Genomic DNA, 23,730 nt, shown 5'->3' on the forward strand with positions numbered 1-23,730 from the left:
TGGTATAGTGAGAGGTGCACAACAAAATAACCATGTGCTCAATGACTTGCAGGAAGCCGTGAGTGTGCCAGAGTAGGCCTCTAGCAAGAGTTGTGCAAGCCTAGGGTTCATTGGTGGTTATTAACCATGTGCTGTGGTGGCTTGGTAGCTGGATCAGGGGCCTTTATTTCTGTGAAATATCATTTCAAATGAACATAAAATCAAGAGATGATAGATCGTCTGGTGTCAATGGATCAGCTTGTTAGAGGAAAGTTCTTCGTACAGTTATATGAAGTTCTGTGGCTAATAGTGTTGTCATTTAAATGGTCATCATTAGCCTTTGAAGTTAATGCCCCATAGATGTACATTGAAAGAGTTCACACCTTTCCCCATGCTGCGGTTTCAGATTGTCTGCCACCTCAGGAATACAGTAGTGGATCAGTTGACATTTTCAAGCCCATCTTTACAACCAAATGGGCTTAGAAACTTTTTGTGGTTTTTAAATATAAAAGTTCCGATTCTTTTTAACACGGAAAAAATAGTCAGTGTTTGCAAAATGCCTTGAAGATGAAAAGGATTATATAAATGCTAAGCATTATTTTTATTATTATTGTTAAATCCATTAGAAATCTGTAGGCAGGCCCTAAATCCTCAGAATTAACTGATTTAAAATGCCAGACATGGGCATTTTTATTGTCCCATGGCATAAGTAAATTACATTCAGCGGTTGTCAGTCTACTATCTTTTGAACATATATCCACATCACACAACTGCTGGGTGACAGTCCGTCTCTTCTCCGAAGGCAGGATTTAAATAGCAGGAGTGAGAAACATTGGTGGGGATGAAAAATGTTAGCGACTGCTCGGCTCTAGCCCCTGCTGCACTGTATGTTTTCATTAATGTATACATGCACATACATATTTGAATCCCTTCCAAAATGCTGTAAACTCTAAATTTGCCATACGTATATTTATTTAATGAAATGCATAGAAATCAGGTGAGTGGAGAGCTCATATACGAAGCAAGAAAGCAAAAAGTTTTTAAAAAATTTAAAAAGCCTGTTGAAGCATTAACATCTAGAGCTGGTTATTTAGCCCCATGTGCATAAAGACATTTCAGAGTTAAGAGTGGTTTAAATCATAGCCATTGTAGCACAAAGTGTCCTTTGGGGCAATAGCCAGCATTCTATGTGAAATTGTGTTTAAATATTTCGTTCTTGTCATAGGATTCCTTTAGATTTGCAGACACAAAATAATGTTAAAACATACCGTGTTCCAAAGAAGACTGTAAGCCAAAACAGTATTTTAAACGTTATTTAAAAAATGTGTTATAAACAAGACTGGATTCATTTTTAACATCTGCAAGTGATAGCAGTGTGTATACTAGGCCTGTTTTTCTTTTTATTCAGTCTTAAAACACAGAAGAGTAATTTAAAAAACATTTTGTGGGTCAATAGAAAGGAGCCTCCCAAAACTTTAACCTTAGAATTATGCTGTGTGTTAACATTACTGATTAAAAATGGCAATTGAATACTTGGGGTATAATTCACAGTAAAACTGCTGCTTCAATTTATATAATAATCAGGCTTGAATCTAATTTTTAACTTTGTGTATTAAAAGATGGATAAAGGTTGTTCTCTTTTGCCAAAGAGGGCAGGACAAGAGGCAGTGGGTTGAAGCTACAGCATAGCATATTTAGATTAAGTGTAGGACCTTGCGGACCTACTAATCCTATAATTCTATATATGAATAATAGGATATGCGTTACTAATTAATGATAGGTAATATTCTACAAACTAGTCTGGATACTACCATAATTATTGGCATAACACCTTACTTTATCAATCCTCAGCCACAGGAAAAGGGATAAACACTGTTGAACCATATGCGGTTAAGTGAACTATGCTACTTCATTGCTGCAAAAACATGAATGGCCCGTGACCATATGAATGGGAGACAATCATTAAGAATAGATGAAACTTTACAAAGTACATCTTGCCAGGATGTAGATGGCTATGTGATATTCATGGGCAAACAGTGGCTAAATTCACTGTAATAGCAATGTGATATTCATTGTAACGTTAGGGATGATCTCACCAGTTGGGTAGAAATGGTTCATAATCATCACATGTAAAAATCATATCAGGCATAGTTTGGACTGACCAATACCCATTTTAGTTCATGCCATTTATAGTTAAATTGTCAATTTTCATGCACTCAAAGGTTGGCTGCCTGCAATATTTGAAATATTTGTTCAGTCAAGGCAATATCAACTAAAGCTTCTAGGATGTGATGAAACGATGGCTCTTGAAACTGCAAATAAAATGCCAGAACCTACCAGTACCTGACCTCCCTTATTTATTTTTCTGTTCAGATAGCAGTAATATCAACAGATGTTACAGAAGTCCCCAAAATAGAATTAACATAGAACTTCAAAATAGAAATGAAATCTTCAGCTAAAGCAGGTCTTTTTCAGGCTTTGGTCCCTTGTGTTTATACCATGTGTATTTTAGATAGAACTCAGTATAGTTAAGGTTGCAAACAATTTGAATCACAGCCACCTATTCTTTGAATTATGGGGATGTGAAAAATATGTCTTTTCACCACTGTGTAACAAGTTGTAATCACACTATTTTTTAATAGGCATACAGCAAAAACTTTGGAAGTCTGAAACTTGTTTTGGACATAATTCTGGTGGAGAACTAGTTCCTTTGCTTATTTGAAAAATATGTTTAATCTGAGAAAAATTAGGAGCATTTGAAAAGAGGAGATTGAATCATTTCAGTAAAAAGTGCCCTTAACTCTCTGAGTGTCCTTTGAGAGATTTATTGGAAACTGATTGCCTCTAGATTTTCTGTTTTCCTTAAAATCAAATGGAAACACCCCTCCCCCCCCATATTAATACAAACATTACATTTCAAAGTAAAACTTTCAAAAAATGAATGAATTACAAAAGTTAACTTGCTCTGGTAATGTTCACTTGATCATATTGCACTTGTGTGTATTTTTTGTTTTTTCTTAACTGAAAGTCACAACCTATTGCTTTTTATTTGTATGCAATCAAATCTATTGGAGTCCAGATTCACTCCAAAGTGAATTTGAGTATAGAGTCTTATTGCAATATCTAGTACTGGAAAGACCACTTGAAAGAACAGACTGAGCCTGCACAAACATTCCATGACAACGTTAGGATAGATGAGTGGATTGTAAGCAGGTGACTCCTATCTAAAAGAGTGGATAGCACTGGCTGAGAAGAGAGGTGTGGACAGGCAGTTATTTTGTGTGAGGAATCGGTGCTTTCACCAAACATCTATGGAGTTAGAGGAATGAAACTTGCCCGTCCCCACCTTTGGCATACATAATTCCCACATTTAGTTAATTCAGATGAACTTTTCTGAGGGCTTGTCTACATGACCCCCCAGTTCGGACTACCGGGGAAGTGAACTGCAACATGCACTAGCATGCTGCGCTGTAACTCCCGCGTATGGACTCTACAAATGCAAACTAGAAGGTAGCTAATTTGGATTAATGTATTCCTGTTTAAACAGAGCTACATTAACGTGAACTTAGATGTCTTTTAGTTCACACCCACAGCATCCACACAGGGGAGTTACAGTGCAGCACATTAGTGCCCACTTCAATTCACACCCCTGCAGTCGGAACTGCTGGGCCATACAGACATAGCCTGAGTTGTCCCCATGTAGACCAGCCCATAGACTGAAATTGAAAACACTTGAATTTTCAGGATGTGTCTGTAATATTGCCCTAAAGCGCCTGCTAGTTAGTGAGGAAAAACCTTGTGTTGAAAGAAATATATCATTGTGAATAAAAGTATTTTCACATGAGTTATTTTTTAAAAATTCAGTTTCAGCCTTGTTTTTATTTTGCAGAATTCAAGCTAAAACTCGGGAATTTCGAGAGAAACAAGCTCGCGAACGTGACTATGCCGAGATCCAAGATTTTAACCGGACATTTGGATGTGAGGCTGACCCAGTGTATGCTGGAATGGCTTCATATGACTCTTCCACAAATAGTGGCGCAGTGACTTTGAACACCAGGCCACAGAGTCCCCGGGAAGGACAGACAGTTGAAGCGTTATATGCCCAAGTGAAGAAACCAAGAAATTCAAAGTCTTCACCTGTAGACAGGTAGGCACCAGATATCAGTCAATACTGTGTTTCAAAATTCAGCTTCATGATGTTTTTGCCATAGGAGTACTGTTCATCAATTTTAAAGCCAGAGCTGCATTTTATTAATGGCTTTTAAAAAGCCTTTATGTAGAAAAATATTGAATTAACACAAATCAAGTCATAATGGAATAAGAAGCACAAGCTTTTGTAATGATTCTAACATTTCATCTCATTCTTTAAATGGTTTTGGACCCAAGATTCACTATTTAGTATAATTCAAATTACAGTCAAACTTGTAACAGCCTCTGGTTTAATTATCAGAAGTCTTGCTAGTGTGATTGGAGGACAATGACAGTTCTGTATTCTATTTGGAGCAATTAGTTGAGATGTGCAAAACTCTTGTAATGAAACCAAAAGCCTGGCAAAGCTTACCTGGATTCTGATTTTATTGCAGCTGTGTGAACTTTTTGAGAAAACCTAGGCCAAGTAAGTGAACTCGAGCTGGCTTTGGGCCAACTTCCTTACCATGGACTCTGGTGGGGAGAAATTTGTGTGTAGCTGTTTGGTGGTCATGGGGGGTGCTGTTTGTTCATTTTGGTGGCCAAACTAAGCTATATTTGTCAGTTTTGCATTGCATCATTCCAAAAACAGGTACAATTCTACTCTGTTTTGGCTGAGACTTGAATTCGCCTGAAAATTTGCAGCAAAAATTGGGATGCCAAATTCCACAATCAAGAACTGTCGAAAATTGTCTAAACTTCTATAGACCAAATGTGGCAAAGTTCACACAGCTCTGATTATTAAATAACTAAGAAATGCCTCTCTTGTTCATATTCCTGGCTTGGTAGCTTTGTATTTTCTAAACTTTGCAAAAAATAATTTTAAATTCCTAGTACAGAAGACATTGGTAATTCAATAAAATATATAGATTCATCGCAGATACATTTTAGCTCATAGAGCCCCCCCACCTTTCCTCTCAAAAGATCAATGCTGCCGCACTTACAATAAGCCAAATGAAACCATTTCTCCTGGTTGCATATATTTGAGGTCTGTAACCTACATCAGAATAGGACTTTAAATTTGCATATTTCACTTAAAACCAACAGACATTAAATTCCCATGGTGCCAGTGATGATGTAGCATTTGATCTCAAGGGGATGTAGCTGTCACCTATAGTTTAGCTGATTGTTTAGAGTTATTTTGAATAGAGGGATGGAAACTGTTATGAGGAACCCTCAGCTGGACCGAGTGGGAAATATTTTTGAAAGGGGGCCTTCATCATGGCAGAAATATATACATTATAACAGAAAAATACCCCATAAGATATTGAGAACTAATAAAATTTCAGGTGGACTTTGCCAAACATTTTTACTAACATTCAGTAACATATGGCTGCCTTTCGTTTTTTGATCACTCTGGTTTTCTAAATTCCTTAGCAAATATGCATGATGTAGGGCCTTTTTTGTGCATAAAATAAAATTGTTTATATAATAAATACAGTCTGAATATACAACTTTTTTTTTTTAAGTTGGAAAACTTATGGATCTAAACAAAGACTGTTTCACTGTTAGGCTTGGAGTTTTACATGCCTTCTTCCTTTTTACTTATCCCTGTATTGACCGATGGCAATATAATTAGGTGCCAGAAATCAAATCACTTTTATTGATCTTGAAAATCAGGATAGTATGGTTGGATAGTATGGTTGCTACGCTGACTGTTACAACTGTTCTTGTTAGACCAAAGGCAGTGTTTCATGCCTGAGTTGAATAGCATCAATGTCATATGAAGAAAAAGAGTTATCTTCGATGAAAACCTGGCAGGGAGAAAAGTAAGACCTGCCTGACCTAGCTAACTATGTGGGATCACTGAGGAAAGATCAAGGACAATGAGAGAGAGCAAAAGTGAAGTTATGACTGGGATATTGTTGGACTGTGGTGATAATCAAGAAGGCAGAATTGAAGAGCACACTAGTCTCTTGTTTGCACCTTCAAGCAGTTACTTATTGAAGTCCAGAAATTACAGAGGACTTCATTAAGGACTATTGGATCATGCCACAAGAAAAAAAAACAAACCCAATACACTATCAAAATTGAGAAAAAGCAACTGAAAAGCTCATTGAAGCAGAAACAGCCATCTGGACAAATGACTTCGTGAAAACAGGGCAGTGAGGAAGCAGGATTCACTAAAGACACGGAAGACAGCAAACCTAGCAAGAATGAAACTTGGGAAAAATTGAACAGTTTAAATGAAAAGGGAATCATATTTGTAAAGTGCCCATCACAGTAGTTAGTATCTGGGCTCTATGATACAAACTTGTCTAGCACATGGAATACTCTCCATCAGGACCCTAACTCTCCACTCTCTCCTCCCACTTCTTAATAGAAGTCAAACTTCAAATGAAGTTGGAAAGTACCTTCATTAAAATATGGGTATTGCAGCAAGTCTGAGAGGCTCATGCTCAGCTTAATCTCCTATCAAAAACTTAAATCTGTGGCTATGGGTCCTAGTTGAGAGAGCTTTGCATCTGACCCTTGCAAGAACTTCACCTCTGACAGATGAAAGCCTTGTTTGAATGCAGCTGCTGCTCTTGGGCACAGAGGTGAGAGCCAGTCTTTGAGATGACTGGGGTGGGTCCCAATCTGCATAGGACATTGTGAATGAAGATCAGGATCTTGAACTGATTTAATATTCAGTTGTGTTGGAACCAGTGGAGGCCTGGGACATGATAGAGTGCTTCAGACTCTTGGATCTCCTGCCTCTATCAAAGGGGAGTTGAGGCGTCCACTAAGATAGTATGGGGCATTGTTCTGGGCCCCATATGAAGATCTTGATAATCTTACTAAATCCTTTAAAATAGGAGGTGAGATGATGACGAGTAGTCTTCTCAAAATGTACAAAAGTCTATACAAGACATTCATCTTAACTGTGTTAATTTTCCCACAGAGGCTCAGAGAAAGCTCTTGCCAGGAACTAGAGTCTTCGGCTAGTTGTTGTCTGGAGATGGGTGTGGTATGTTCATAATTATGCATTGTGTGTGCATATCTTCTTTAGCATGTGGGTCACTGCCTGCTTCACCATCTTTATCTTCTTGTTGGCCTTTATGGTATCTCCAGACAGGTCATGTTACAGTAGTCTGGCCTGGGAATATTGAAATTCTAATTCACGCTTAGGTCATTATAAAAAAAAAGGCAGTGTCTCCTGGCCAGCTATTTATAAAAGACATTCTTTGACCCTCAGGTTGTGTGTTACCTTGACATGTGCCTGAGCACTGTATCAACCTGCTAGCTTCTAGTCACCATCTTCCAAGCCCTGAATAACGTTGCCCCTCTTACTCATCTGCCCTCATCTTGTTTCTGATTGCCCCCACTACCTCCTCTTCACCAGTGATGCCAGTCACATCTGCTTTTTGTCATTTCCTCACACAAATATCTCCATGCCTTTTTCTGTGCCATCTCCTGTGTATTGACTGCCCCTTCCTAAGCTTGCTTACAAGGCCTCTAATCTCTCAGCCATCAAGTTTATCCTGATAGCCCACCTCTCATGATGCCCACAGGGAATTGGATGACTCATCATGGCTAATTTGAAAAGTAATTAGGAATAGTATAAGCAGCAGAGAATCCTGTGGCACCTTATAGACTAACAGACGTTTTGGAGCGTGAGCTTTCGTGGGTGAATACCCACTTCGTCAGACGCAGGTAGTGGAAATATCCAGGGGCAGGTATATATATGCTAGCAAGCAAGCTATCTCTAGCTTGCTTGCTAGCATATATATACCTGCCCCTGGATATTTCCACTACCTGCGTCTGACGAAGTGGGTATTCACCCACGAAAGCTCACGCTCCAAAACGTCTGTTAGTCTATAAGGTGCCACAGGATTCTCTGCTGCTTTTACAGATCCAGACTAACACGGCTACCCCTCTGATAGGAATAGTATTTACATCCTAAACATGTTGCTTATATTAGTGTTGACATAAACGTATAGCACAATGATGTGACGAATCACCATTTTGATTATAAGTTGTACCCATTTGCCCTACCCTATCTGTCTTTAAATATGTAAGTTCTCCTAAATAGAGACCATCTTTTCCTTTCTCTTTGGAAAGCAGCTATCAGCCATTGTAGATGTTAACAGAAATGAATAAAAATAGTATTTCCTCAGTAGATGGTCTGGTGGATTGTCATTAGATGGTTCTAACAGCATCCCTGAAATGTTCAGTTTATATTAAAAGTGGGTTGGTGTAGTTGGAACATTTTATTTCTATACAGGTTTGTGTTTAGTGCCAAACAAAATTTGATATTTAAATATGTATGAAAGGTTATTTGAATTTTCCTGTGAAGAAACCTGTAAACAAAATGTCCCCAGAATAGCTTGCATACTGTTGTTCAGAACTTATGTCAAATCTTCCTTTAACTTACAACAGAACTATTGTGTCTAATTATGAGGCTATGGTCAGGGTTTGTTTTTCTGTAATATCCTGAGACAACTTTTATTTTCATCAAGACTAACCATTAAGTTGCTTAACCTTAACTGTCATGCTATCTGAATGTTAACAAGCGGTAGATAAAGCATATAAACATACAGCTGCTCATTATGATCTTGTGAAAGCAGGTTTCTGTGTTAAGTGTAAGAATGCTATAACGATAGCATCTATGGATATGACTGAGATGTTGTCCTTGTAAACTGTCAAACAAAAACTGTCCCAAAACTTCTTTTGCAGCCTAATATTTCTAATCAGCATGCTACTAAAAATCCATTTTTCCCCTGCTGAGTAGGGGGTGCTCAGATTTTTTTTTTTAATGTCATGAGACCTGTTCGTGTTTGACAAATTTCTGCAATACATTGAAAAGACAAAAAAAAATTGTTCCTGAAAGCATCGATCCACACATTTCCCAAAATGTAAATAAAAAATTTGTGTGTAATGCCAAAGTAAATAAAAAGAGAGAGAGGTGTTTGCTTACTGACTGGGGATAGAGATAATATTGTGATCAATTCTCATGCAAAAGTTAGAACATAAGAACGGCCACACTGGACCATACCAAAGGTCCATCCAGCCCAGTATCCTGTCTTCCAACAGTGGCCAATGCTGGTGCCCCAGAGGGAATGAACAGAGCAGGTAATCATCAAGTGATCCATCCCCTGTCACCCATTGCCTAACTGCAACTTCAATCATACCAGTTTTGACTACAAGAATTCTGTATAATAGAATTTATGAGCACCTTCTCTAGGACCTTTTCCTTAGTAAATTTCCATATGGGATTCATAAAGGCTGGAATTAGGGGTGCTCGGGATGCTGCCACACCCCCTGGCTTGAAGTGGTTTCCATCATATACAGGGTTTACAGTTTGGTTCAATGGCTCTCAGCACCCCCACTGTAAAAATTGTTCCAGCATCTCAATGAGATTTCAGATTGCTTCAGAAATACTTCTGTATGCAGAATTTAACTGAGGTTAGAGGAAAATAAATCAGTGATGGATACTATAAGATGGTTCTTTTATAAAGAAGGTACCATTAAGCAATTCATATGTGTAGTTTGACATTGTGGTGTTCTTCATTTTGAGCTTTTATGAAATCCTTGCAGATTTCAAGCCTGCAGTAATGTAGGTAGATAACAAGCCTCAGTGATTTTCAAAACCCATTTTAAATCTTAATAATTCTAGTCATATCAGATTGTCTTCTGTAGCACTGAACATGTTTTCCAAATCAATCTCTAGGAACTAGAGTTGGTGGCTTTTCTTAACAGAGGAGGAACTTATATGTTCTGAGAATGAAGAATATTGAAGCTGTAACAAAAACCAGGCAGTTTGAGGGCTTGGTTATCAGTTCAGTTCCAAGTATATTAGTTGTCTTAGCTATATTAGTTCCATTCTATGTTCTAATGATTTGCACAGACAGTTTGTGCTGCTAAGATTTTGTTTAAATGTATCATCTCTTCACTTTAGACATTAAAAAGAAAGAAATGTGATAGAGTTCATGAGGCATGTTTATTTTACATGACTGGACCAAAAGGGTGTCTTGGGAATTGCATTCCTGTAGATATGGCTTTTAGTTTAGCTGAAAAATGTGTGTTAGTATGTTTTACATCATGCAGAAGAAAACATGGACTGCTAATCAGTATTTTTTTTCATGTAGATGACAATGATGCTATACAATCGAGTTTTTATTGCTACCCACCTAACATCCATAACTGGAGAGTCCATAGTAGAAAGACAGCTCCTAATGGGCATTTACTGACTATTGCTATGTAATCATTTCCCACCAAGAGTGCATTGTCCTCAAATATAATTGAAATAAAATAGGCACCGTGCTGCCGCAAATCTAAATAGCTTAAAAATAGTAGGCTAAACTCCACCAACTCAGTGAGGACACTTTAATGGAAACATAAATACCATAATCATATGCTTTTTGCATGCATTTGACCATTAAAAAGAAAAATGCCCATTTTAGAAGAAGAGACCTCTATGAACTGGTTTCTTTTCCATCAAAACTGGAATCAAGTTATGTCAAAGAAATATTTGGGGACTGGGGAAAAAAAAAAAAAAAAAACCCAACAGTTGCCTCAGCTATCATCTGTTTAGATGTGCCAAAAGGCAACTGCTGTTTTAAAAATTCAAGGTCACACTACAGATTTTTATTTGCTACTCTTACAGATCAGAGGGAACATTTTATTTAGATGTTAAGTATTTCTTCAGTAGTGTTCTGCTTAACTTGATGTGAGAATAATGAATTCTTCAGAGTAGCAAGACACATTCTAATATAATTTCAAAATATATCAAAAGGAGTAGAATAAACATACTCATTCTTTCTGGCCTATGTGAAAAAATTCTCTGTAATAGCCCAGTAGGTCACAAAAGCTATGAAATATTATATAGTAATGCCAGGATAAATATTTGTTTAAAAAACCGACACCCATACTGTTATATTAAACTTCTCCTTTATTAGTAATGTCAGTCATAGGAATTTTCTTTAAAGTTTGAGGTATCATTCACACACATAAATCTAAGCTTACTGCCATACCCATAATAGATGAAGATATGAGATATTACACAGGATGACACATTCTGTAAGTGCCAAGATTTTCTCTTACACAAAAAGAGTTATGATAGTTCTTTCATTTGCTCTGAGGTGCTAGTATAGGAGCATTGTAGTGAAATGAAAGACTAAGGCAATATAAACCACCTAACCACTGACATTTTAAACTGTTAACTATCTGGGTTGAATAAGGCTATGAGTAGCGCCTACCCCACCCAATCTTTGTTTATTGCCATCCTTCCTATGGATGGTCTGTCTTATAGCTTGATTCTCCACCATTGTTCTTGTTCAGTGCTATCTTACACCAGAAGTAGCTGTGCTGAGATGCGTTTTAATGGGGCTACTTGCAGAATAAAGGTACCCCTTCATGTGAGTGAGGGTGACAGAATCGAGCCTTTATATTGTAAGCTTCTCAGAGCAGGGACCTGTCCGTTTTGTTTATACATAAGGCTCCATAATTCATTTGTGGTGGTGTATAAATATTTTTTAAACCATATATTTTCATTAGTGTTACCTCAAAAACACAGGGCCCTATTCTTATTTACAGCAAGCCTCTTTTCACCACTCTGGCAATGTAAAGGAGCCTTACATTTATGCCCATTGTAAGGCCCCTTTATACTGGCAGAGTGGTGAAAAGAGGCTTAATGTAAATGAGACTCTGACTTCCTGTTAAAAAGGGCTTTTAAGAATGGCATACCTCCTATCCTGGGTAATTCAATGACAACATTGTGGGCAACAGCTAACAGTCAGACCTGTCCAATGCACCAACAGAAAACAATACCTTAAAAAAGAGGGGCATGCATGTTTGGCTCGTCTTTCTCTTCCTTGTGGCATATTCTTCTCGTGACTGTGGTGAACTGCGGACGGACAGCTAGTGAATGGGGTTTGAGACTCACTGGGATCCTTTGTGCCTTCTACATTCCACTTGATTTCAGCACTTACACTCATACTTTACATGAAGATCAGTGCATTCCTGTTCTTCCACTGCCAACACCATAAACCAACAACCCTGACCCCCTAGACTGCCTAAAAATAGTTTTCTGTCTTATAGACTTGTGGATCTAGGGACCATTAGAAACTAATAGCACTGGTATTCCGGAGACTTAGGTTACTTTCCTTTTTCCTCCTTGAATCTTGACAGACTATAAAACAAATTTTAATATAAATTCATGTGGATTTATGTAGAGCCCCTATTGTGAGGAGTATTTGCTGTGACACTATCCAGTGTTCGGGTTATGATTTGGGAGGGGAGAGGGAGGTGAAGATTTACAGTGAGCTCTATTCAAAACATTCATTTTAATTACTCAGATGTTCTATATACTCTCAGACTAGATCCCAAGTGCTGACACTATTGTGAGAACCACTTAATTATACATTTACCACAGCCTCACTGAAACCCTGGAATGTTTGCTTCTTCCCTCTCCAAACAGGCTTGATTTGTAATCTAAAGAGTGACAGCTATTTGTTGTTTTTCCAAAAACAGAATGAGTTAGTACTTCTAGAAATGTTTTCAGTGGGAAAATGTATGGCAAGATAAGAAAGAAATGAACTTCCTATGGAAGGTTACAAAGCAGGAAGTGAACTGGATTCCACCCAAAAGTACACCTTGTTGCTGCTATACCTAAAGGTTGTTATAATTTTCTAGAAGTAAGCAATAACTCTGTTCAGTTCTGTAAATGATTTATTTAAGTGCAACTATTTTCTATGGTGAGCAAAGATAGTTATAAGAAGTAGAATTTAGCAAAGCAGAGATTCAAAACTTGTCACTCTTCATCAGTATAAGTGTACAATCAAGATGCAAAAGTGGAATAAGACAACATCCTGTTGCCAAGATATGAAAGAAGAAAGCAGCTTTTGTTTTTTTCATGCTGTAGAAGACAGTTTAGTAAAAAATAAACTTGCACAATGTTTTTATTTAGAGTGAAGCAAAACTTGATATAAAGGAGAAAAAAGCTGCTGTTTCATCTGTGTAGTAATTATCATAAAATATATTCCACCAAATGAAGTATCTAGCAACAGAGTGAGCACACACTGTTTTCTGCTACCCAGCATACTTGTGCTGTAGAAGCTTTCTGGTTTTCTTGTTGAAAAATATATAGTAAATGCTTTTTGAAAGCCTTAAAATGCTTTTGAAAAGCAATAGCCCTTCCAGTTCTTAAAGGAAGTGTTATGTTCTTCCCATTAGGTGCTATTAACATCTGTTCCCTTCTAGTCCTGTTGACCTAAATGTGCAGTTGGGGCCTGATGTTGTGCAACATAGTTATAGCATAGGCTACTCCATTTGTACTAGGCACTCACAGTGGGCATACACAGATTTAAAAAGTCTCTAAAGGGCATAATTGATGTTTCCTGGATTTTCTTGGGCATTATTAGTGCTCCAAAGGTGGGAGGAGAAAGTTGTTAAGTATTTGAAATGGAAGTGATTGAAGAATATAATTTCCTACACTCTAACTTTTCACAAGCCATGTAAACCTTCAAATAAAACCAAAAACTTACAAAATACTACCAAATGCCTCTCTTTGTGCTGAATATGAGCCTCAGCAAATAAAAAGCAAATTTGTTTCCTGTTATACCTTTGGCTGTCCCTCCAGTCTGCCTGGCTACTCTGTTCTTGTGAAGTACTCAAGACCCTTGCACTCTGAGCACATTAAAAAGCAGGATTTTGTATGTTTCAGTGTGCTGCCTGATCATAAGAATGAAATAGATGGGCAGAGCTAGGGGAGTACACGCTCTGCATATGAAGAAAAGTAGTTATCTGCTCACTGGGGAAAAATAGAATTTTAGTTCTGTTGCAGCACTCATGTTAGAACTTTTATAGTTTCCTGGCTAAAGATGACAGTTGGGAAAATGGGTATTATAGAGGTGCCACTTGTAGCTCTGTAGTTAAGGCTGATTTGAGTTTTACACATAATTTATAAAACAGATCAAATTTTGGATTCATCAACTTTTATAAATATCCCTTTTAAATATGCATAAGAAACAAAGATACAATTTTGGATAATCTCTAAATCCAACAGTGTTTTTTCTCTCACCATCCTGCGCTATGTACACAGTACTGTACACTTTTGTCCCATGTGTTGTACCCCTTCTGAGTACAATGTGCGTGCGCTATTGCAATAAACAAGAAGTAGTTTTAGAACAGTGTTTGAGGAAGTACAAGAATTGCCTTGAGGAGGAGGATGGAACTACTATTTAGTTCGTACCCTTCAGTGAGGCTCTTAGGAAAGAGATGAAGTGAGAGTACTATTTTAAAAAAAGGAATGAAATGAATTACCTCGGAGGAGTAACCGTGTGTGTGACTGCTTCATACTTACATCCAAAGACTGGCTCTGATTTAGTACATGGATATCTCTTATAAAAGATATGTTAGGCATTCCCTATAGTCCCACTATTGAGGGCCCCGTAAGTAGCCCAATTTGGTTCACCAGGACCACTCAGAAAAGTATAATCTACCCTAAGTAGTTAATATTTGCAGGATCCAGAGGCCTTAAACTATAAGTAACTTACAGCAGGGCCTGTGTCTCCTTGTGTATCTTGTACAGTACACTGGTACTTCTTAACAGATAACATATGATGATGATAATAGGTGAAAGGTAGTATAATAAACGTCTATAATGTTCTTATAATTAGACAACTCAATTTGACCCACTGTTATTTGATTATTAGTCTTATTTACATATAAAACAAACTATATTTAACCACACTGTTTGTTCTTATAGCCTGGCTTGTTTGTTTATGTGACCTAAAACATATCCTGCTTCCGTTCCATGTATTTCATGATTGAAGGAAGTGGTGCAGTCTTGTCAGGGGGAAAAGAGTCCTGTACAGGAACCTTTAGGAAGGAAATGACATCACTGGGTGGGTCTTTTTAATACCCTTTAACATCTTGTAGATTGATTTAATGCTTATGAAAGGTTCCAGATTGACAGCCCTGGACGTTGAGTAGTTTCTTAAAGACCCAGTTTAACTTTTTCTTGTCTGGAAAGATATGATGCTACCCACTCTTCCCCTTCTCAAACTGTATAACCAGTAGTGTATTGTATTGGTACAGTGTGAATGATGGCATAATTTTCTAAGAACTAAAAGATTATATATAAGAACACTGAAATCTTGTTTCTTATGGCTCAGACATTGAGATGTTTAGAAATTAAAAGGTTTTTCACATGATCTATTTTATATTATTATGATTTTCTTAAAAATGTTCTTGTAACATCAGTTGTACTTATTCTCTACAGAATTATTTTCCATCCCTTAAAATACCAATGACATTTAAATAGGTTTTCAGTCTGATGTATTTGACTCATGCATGCAGATCTTTCTTAGGTTATGGACATATGAAACATTTTTACAGTTAGAGCAGATATTTGTAACTGATAGGCAATTGAGTACAGTAGACGATCATTTTATGCAGTTTTATGTCATGTTACATTATTAATTAATTTGAAAGAAACATGAAAAGAACAGGTTTTGCATCATTTTGATTTTTATAAACCATCTAATAAATTAATATTAATAGATTTTGTAATAATATATAGCACTTGTATAATACATTATTTAATAAAAAGTCCCCTGTGTCCAAACACCGAACCATTAGTGCAGAAGAACATCGTGCCTATAGAAAGAATCCTACTATTGGGCACCTGACACTAATCCTCCTATCCAGCACCCTCACCTAACAAGCAGAGGAGATGGAAGATACCAGTCTCAATTTCTGGCCTATAGCAGTGAGACATGGTTTATTCTTACTTCCAGCTCATGCCTCCCATGTAACCTAATAGTTGTAGTATATGGCATTGGGTATTATGTGCCATAAAGAAAACTCTACAAAACTGTCTGATTTTCTTTATCACTGGCATAATAAATCTAGTATAAAAGTATAGAAGGGTTTCCTCTGTGTTGTTTTATGTATCCTCTTAAGTTGCACTTTGTCCATTTGCCTGAGAGCAACTACATGCATAGTTCCTAAAATGTAGTCACATGAACCCACCCGTTTGCAAGGATAACTAAATACCCCTCAAGGAAGGAAGGAATGCATCTGGTCTGATTTAATTAGCTAGGTGTGATTTAAAGGTTGCAGAAATCAAAAAGGCTTATTCATTTTCCCTCAACAATCATTTTCCTTAATATTTCATCAAAACCTGCTGATTCGGAGACCACCTTCTGGGCTTTGATTCATTATGACTGCAGACATAATTTAATTTTCCCCCTTTCTTGTTCTGTGATATACTCTTTCATCTCTGAGACACTGTTAAGATGTTTCTAACATTCACAGATTGCTAATTGATCTAACTTTTTTTAAACTGTACTTAAAGCTAAGATCTCTCTGCTGTAAAAGCAATTTTTCATGCATTTGCTTTTAATACATTTTCTTTCATTCTATGCATCTGATAATGTGAAAATTTTCTTACATACGTACTGAAAATTAAGGACATTTCATTTTTTTATGCCCTAGTAATAGTGAATCACATTCCTCTGTAATTTAGAAACATTCTTGGGCTATAGACTGAAGATGATGCCAGAACATTGACTCAGAAACATATTTGTTCTACAGTCATCTATTATTACCACTACTACAGCACTCAGATGTGTGCAAGGTGCTTGAGTACCAATAGAAAGAAATGACTTCAGCCCTGATGAGTTTACAATTCAGTTTGGGTGTGATGCAGTGGGTGAGGGTAACAAACTTTAGGGAGGTCATGGGGGTGAGATTAGGAGTAGTCTTTAAAGCAATAAGATCACTCAGTTACTGAATTAGGCATCTGTAGATATTTATGGTTCAATTTGGAATTTTAAAAGAATTACTACTGAGTCACTTTGCATAAGCCCCACATCAGAAGTGAGTCTCAAGGCATTTGAATGACGAAAGAGGGTAGTAACTTGGAGCACCAGAATTGAAAGGGCATTTCAATGGAAGAAGGCCTAGTCAGTGAGCCATGAGCTAGTTCCATTCTTCTGGCACAATGGAAATCTCAAAAATAAGAATCTAGCTCATCTCTGCAAGAGACAGAACCTTCTCTGGGGGTGAGGAGACTGTGGAATGAACTTCTTCAGAAACAAAGGACTATCCCAAAACTCACCACTTTCCACTCCAAGTGCAATGAGTGTGTGTTTGACCTGCTTTCTCTAGCATAAAGACATAGATACCAATAGGTATATTAAACAAACAAAAAAAACCCACAACACCAGCACCCTACCAAAACAAGACACTCCACTCCGCATGCTTCTCCCTCTGGGGAGGAGTTAAGAGAACAAACAACACATGATAGATCACGTTGCTTAATTCTCTACTGAAAAGTGCTCAGATACTAACGTGAGGAGCAGAATATAAAAATCTATACTGTATAGAATAGACTTCAGCAGGACTATTCGCGTGAGTAAGGGTTGTGGGATTGGCACCTACATGACCGTACTCTGAACACAGGTAACTTCTAGTTTAGAAAATGCATTAGTGCTGCTGTTTTCAATGGAGTTACACTGCTTTCTTCCTGATGGAAAATCTTACTACATATCAAACTACAAGGAGCCTTAAATGCAGGTTTTAACCCTACCAATCACTCGTTATGTGCCAACAACAGAATTCAGTGGGACAGGAAAGATAAAACTACCAAGCAGACTGGGACTTTTACTGGTTTTGGTGGTGGTGGATCTGGAGGAGCCAGATTCATCATATTTTGACAGTTTACTCATCTCTCACTCATAAAAAGACTACACTTAGTGAACACAGTTGATGTCCGTACCAGGCATGAACATGATTTAGAGCAGGATCATGTGTTTCTTTTAATATGCATGATGATTTACCTCAATCCAGTTTAAATTGAATTTCAAAAAATGTTCGCTAGGTCTTGCTTAGATGGTCAGAGCTAAATTGTAGCCTGTCTTTTAAAGCCACATTCAATAATTTGAATAGACTGAATTTCATTAGCTTTCATTAGTTGTACCATTTTTGATGCTGGGTAAAATTGCTGCAGCTTAGGACATCAGAATTGACTAGGACAATAAGTAGAACCTAGACAGCATTCAACATTAGAAATAATCTTGCTTCATTGGGCCTCAGATTTACATTTTTTAATACTCCTTACCATACTCACTGCTGCCTCCATCGTGTATGTAATATATTGTGTGTGTATGTAGTGTATATGAAGTGTGTGTGTGTATATTGAGATAGAAACATAAATATGTACATCTGTTTAATATATCACTCTATATAATCAGAAACAAGAAATTTAAGAATCAAGATTATACGGGATTTGAAGGATTGTGTAAATAACACAGGATAAGAGCCACCTTGCAAAATTGTAATTCACTATTTACATGCAACATTTCTTGACATATTTGCTGATGTTCGTAGTTCTTACTCGTATTGCATTTCCATAAAATAAATATTTTGTTCAGTCATATTTCACAGTTACACTTAGCCATGTGGCTTGTTTTGTCTGAATTATTTTAATTCGTTGTCTCTTCCATATAGTGTGAAAGGGCAGACCATAACCCTTAATTTTCTTTGTCATTCAGGAAGTATATGAAGCTACTTTTTCTTTTTTCAGAACATACACTTATAAATACTCATAAAAGTAACCTTTATGGTGTTGTTAAGAGAACTTTAAGAATACAGCTGTACAATTTCTGTGCTATGAAAATGTATACCAGCTGAGGACTGTTTGTGTTACACTTACAGAGGGCTTTTAGCATTTTTATTTTAACATTTTAGGTTTCTGTAGCTCTTCTGTACACAGTCCTTTGCTGGAATTTAGTATAAAAAATCATGGCCCACAGAGATTTGATATTGTATTATCAAGGGACTGTAATGAAAGCTTCCATCCAGAATATGACAGCTGCTCACCTACTCTGTTTTGTGAGCTAAAAATCACAGATAGTGAGTGCTGTGGCTTTGACGGAGAAGAGGGTAAGGGCTCCACAGGAGAATGTGATAGAAAGGAAATGGACCATCTCTTCTGTAGAGATCAAGAGCTCTACAGGACAATGATCTGGGGAGAGAAAGCTTACTGTTGAGCTCTGCTATGCATCCATCCCCCTCCCAGCATGCACTGGTGATGAGAAGGTTACAGGTTCTGTGTAATGAGCCACAAGTTGATCTGTGATTTAGAGAGGGTTGTCTTTCATCTACACAATATATTGGAACCCCCGTCAATGATCCCAAAGAACTTTATAAATTTAACTAATGCACATATTCAGTATAAAGATCCATTCACCCCACTACCGAACCCTTCACCCAAAGTGTAAATATCCCTCACTGAAATGCAACTATCTCTGGAGTGAAATATCACTTCCTGTCACAGTTGTTAAGATTACTGAAGTCAGTTGAATCTTCAAGGGGAATTAGGTAGGTAAAGATAATTTACCTGAGCTGGAATTTGGCCATGGCACCAAGGTTAACACCAGTACATGTACGAAAAGTGCCAGGTCATATTATTGTGTTGAATTCTAGAAAAGCACATTAATTAGAAATAGAAAAGATGCTGTTGGTCATCTGGTCCAGCCTTCTGCTTACACAGAATTGCATCTTACAGTATATATTCTACCACCATGTCCAGTCTAGTTTCAAATCTCTTTTGGGATGGGTTTTTTTCACCACTTTATGTTCAGACACTATTCTTCATCTTTATACATCACAGCTAGGAAGATTATTTCTTGAAATTTAACCTAAATTTTCCTTTTTTAACATCATCCACTTATTCCTAAAGGTACTATGCTCGGGTCCTGAAAAATGATGAGCACCTGGATTTCCCAGCAATCCCTGAAGGGTATCTCTCAGTATCAGATCCTGAATCTTTTTCTCCTTAGCATCTATACCCTTTGTATCTTTGTAGATAGGTATCAGGTCTCTCTCTTGTAAACTTAATTCATGTCAGTCCCATTAGACCCTTAATCAGTCTGTATTCTATTCATGTAGAATACAGCAGGAATACAGTTTAAGGTGGTTGAGCAATTACATCATCTCTTTTATGCTATCTGTAATTATTCAAGACCCCTCTTTACTGGGGAGGATGGTGAAGACTGGGGCTTCAGGCACTGCCCATTTTGGAACTGCCCAGTTATATAAGAATTCTGAAAGCTAGTTTTTCAGTTCTTCTGCCGCATGACATTTCTGTAGTCTGAAGTCGCACAATAACTGCATCTGCAGAAGGATAACCCTTGATTTCATATCTGTCTCAGTATCAGAAGGGGAAAAACCCTCCAGTCTTGTTTTTGTATAACACCTTTCATCTCTGTGGAACTCATATGAAAACTACTTCACAAAAATAACAAATATTCAGTTTTATACCATTTTGATTTCATACTGTGCCTGTTGCTGATAGGTGAGCACCTCTGAAGTACAGCTGTCATGATTGCCATCTTAGCTGATGCACTAGGGATTGAATTGAGGACCTCCAAAGCTAAAAGTATGAGCTGCATTAGCTGGGGCTGTTTAATTGGGGTGGTAATAAACTCAGATCCTCTGCAGATCAGGCACAGAGGGGATGCTCACCACTGGGTCACACAGCAACCCTTACAACAGTTATCGGATGTGGTGGTTTGTTTTCTGTTATGAAGTTTTTCTTTCCTGTTAATAACATGTGCAGCATAATACTTTATTGCAATTTTCAGTATTGGAGGGGCTTGTTTTAAAATGATTAAAAGATGGTAGGTTCATAAAGCAGAGGTATATTGAAATTCGCATAACATTCCAGAATTCATCACCCACCCCGATTTACAAATGTACTAGCAGCAACAAGAGCAAGAATGAAGAAAAGCAAAGCGAAAATGAAAATCACAGAATTTTGAGCATGGTCGGAGTAGAGGGGAGGGGATCATTTTAGATGATGACGAGATATAGGGCAGGAATTAGGAAAGGTGATCTCAGAGGATAAATTGTTGCGAGAAGAGACAGAGATGGCGGGAAGAAAATGAGACTTGGTAGAAGAGTGGTAGCGAATTAAGAAAGAGAAAGAAGCTGTATGTCCAGGGGAAAGGGCGACTGGGAGACTGGAGCCTGAGAGAGATGAAGAGTGGAGCTTGAGAGTGCAAGGGAAAGGAAACAGCCCCTAATCTGTGTCATTAAGCTACATGACTATACTAATTCACACATTATACACTAGAATAAAACAATTAAATGTTGCCATTAAAATATTTTTTCTTTTATCAGTCTTTTCTCCAGAATTCACCTAAAATTTACCTGGTCCATGACACCCAAACGATGTTCATTCCCTCCCTGCAACATCAGCAATATTAAAGGAACAGAAATAAGGCCTGGCTGCAGGATCCCATTATCTGAATTCAGCCTTTCTCCCTATCTCTATCAGATCAGAACAACGTGAATGGGCATGAAACAGCAGGAGAGGCAAAGTATGTGTTCAGGTTCTTGCAGCTCAGTCACATTACCGTCTCATTGTGTCTGCAAGGATGCTGCAGACTTGATTAAAAAAATTAATGATGAGAAACAAAAATGAGAGAGAGGAGAACAAAGGAAAAAAGTAAAGGGAGCATGGAGGAAGTTTACTGCATAAAAGTCATTCAGTCATCCCTCAGAGCCTAAATCCCTTGTCTAATTGTCTAAGTTGGTCCTTCAGGACTCAACTACTTAAGTGAAATGGCAGTGCTGTGGAAAGGGAACTACAGGAGGCAGGTTGTGAACAAGATTGCACATATGCATGAACAGTGAAGCAGTGATTCCATCTGTTCATATTTGTCTCGTACCCGTATTAGTAGCAGAGATGCAAAGACTGGCAAATAAAAAGACTAAATGCTAGCCAATAGTCCCTTCTGGTCAAGGTTGAGGCATTAGTGGTACAGTTTGAGGAAACTTGTCCTGATCCTTTGTGTGCTGTGCTCTTTCTGTGACTAGTGTCCATCTCCAGGGCTGTAAATATGTCAGTTTACACTGTGTTAAATTTGTTTAGAAATCTGAAGGAAAAGAAAAACAGCATAAAAATATCTCACTGCAAAGTCATTGGACACTGAAGAACATCAGAACTGAGCTGGCGTAGAAATGAAGAGCTTTAACCAGAATCAGTGGCCCATTGCAGCTGTTTATGCCAACAAAATACCATGATCGGAGGGACATTATGATGCTTAACTTTCAACCTTGAAAGCACTAAGCAAGAATAAATTTATTTTTGGTCTCTCTCCCTCCACATGCTTTGAGAAGAGAGAGCCCTCTTCCATCACTTCTCCCGACCAAAAATTCCCTCCTCCCAGTCCTCTAGTCCTGTTCTATCATCCCATTTTAAACAAGTCCCAGGACACCCAAGGCATCCAACTACCTGTAGACTGACAACCATATACTTTCCACTCACCTAAATGCAACCACCTAGGTTATCATTTCATTAGCTCTGTTGACTCCCTGCCAAGTTGTTCTTTGTCTCTGCCTTATTTCCCCACTGAAACCAGCTCAGCCCTCTTTCTTTCCCAGTTGTATGAAGGTGTCAGACACAGGTAGGGTGAGGAGGGAGATGGCATTGAGAGCATAGTCAAGGAGAGGAGACGGGTTCCCATTAAGGAGCATGGCAGAGAAAGTCTGTTTCATTCTAGGCAAGAGTCATAACCCGTACTCCCTTCTAGTGGCCAGAAACCTAGGGTTTGCCTAGACAAATAGTTGTTGTGCAGCCCGCTGGGGTGTAAATCTATAGGGTACAAGCATGCTGCACACTACCTGTCCATGTGCACCCTGCTACAGAGTACTAAAAGGTCCCTAGTGTGCACTGACTTACTCCTGTTTAGCAAAGTAAATCAAAGTGCAGTAGAGAACTTTTCGTGCACGGTAACAGGGCCACATGGACAGGTAGTGTGTGGCACACTTGTGCCCTGTAGATTTACACCTCAGCTTCCTGCACAACAACTATTTGTCTAGGCAAACCCTTAGTTTTTTTCCCTAGCACATTGCTGGGAAAAAATGATGACTTACAGTTTCTTAGGAAATTAGCAAGTCCTTGGGTAGTGATATATTTTTACTTATATAGTACCCTAAGAGTATGGTATGGCAGTTTTTATAGATTAATAAGATGCAGTCCCTGCCTCAAAGGTCATAGAGTCAAAGTTTAGACACAAGACAATGTAAGGAGGGTGGAAGAGAAAGAGGGAGGACAAAGGTTACAACAGTAAGATCCTCATGTGTTTGCTTTTGATGACTCCAGGTAACATCCACCTGGGAATTAGCTAGTTTCCTAAGGGATCATGTACCACCTGCAACAATGCAAGTATTATCTGGAGTAAAACAAACAAAAGTTTGACACACAGAATCAGAAGAAAAAGTGCTTTCTTTAGTAATCATAATTCTTACTCATGCTACATCGTTATACTTACATTTCATCAAAGATTTTAAAGAACAACTTCTATTCATTTAAGATATTTCAGTCAACACCTTTTTCCAAACCTACTTAGTGCTGAATGAATACTGAAATGATTCATGCAGCCAGACCTTTCCAACTGAATAATTGATACATTTTGACAAGCTGAACATGCAATTGGGTATATTTGCCTCACTATATGCGTGTGATGATTAACGTAACTAGGCACTTACGTGTGCTCATCAAGAGGAGAAAATGCCCCAGTGTGACTATTGCCTGATGGTTCAGTGAGCTGAACTTTGGTACTA

The 23,730-nt window shown here is 37.9% G+C and overlaps 1 protein-coding gene across 7 annotated transcripts in view; it reads left to right on the plus strand.

Moving 5' to 3' along the window:
• PARD3 (par-3 family cell polarity regulator) overlaps positions 1 to 23,730 on the plus strand; it is a 649,228-nt gene that overhangs the window by 514,024 nt on the left and 111,474 nt on the right. For all 7 annotated transcript variants that reach the window (XM_075062225.1, XM_075062229.1, XM_075062224.1 and 4 more), the window contains one exon: positions 3,869 to 4,126. In XM_075062225.1, the coding sequence (XP_074918326.1) occupies positions 3,869 to 4,126 (258 nt within the window). The remainder of the gene's footprint in view (positions 1 to 3,868; positions 4,127 to 23,730) is intronic.

Source organism: Chelonoidis abingdonii, chromosome 2 (assembly GCF_003597395.2).
Source record: "Chelonoidis abingdonii isolate Lonesome George chromosome 2, CheloAbing_2.0, whole genome shotgun sequence".
Classification (NCBI taxonomy): Eukaryota; Metazoa; Chordata; order Testudines; family Testudinidae; genus Chelonoidis; species Chelonoidis abingdonii.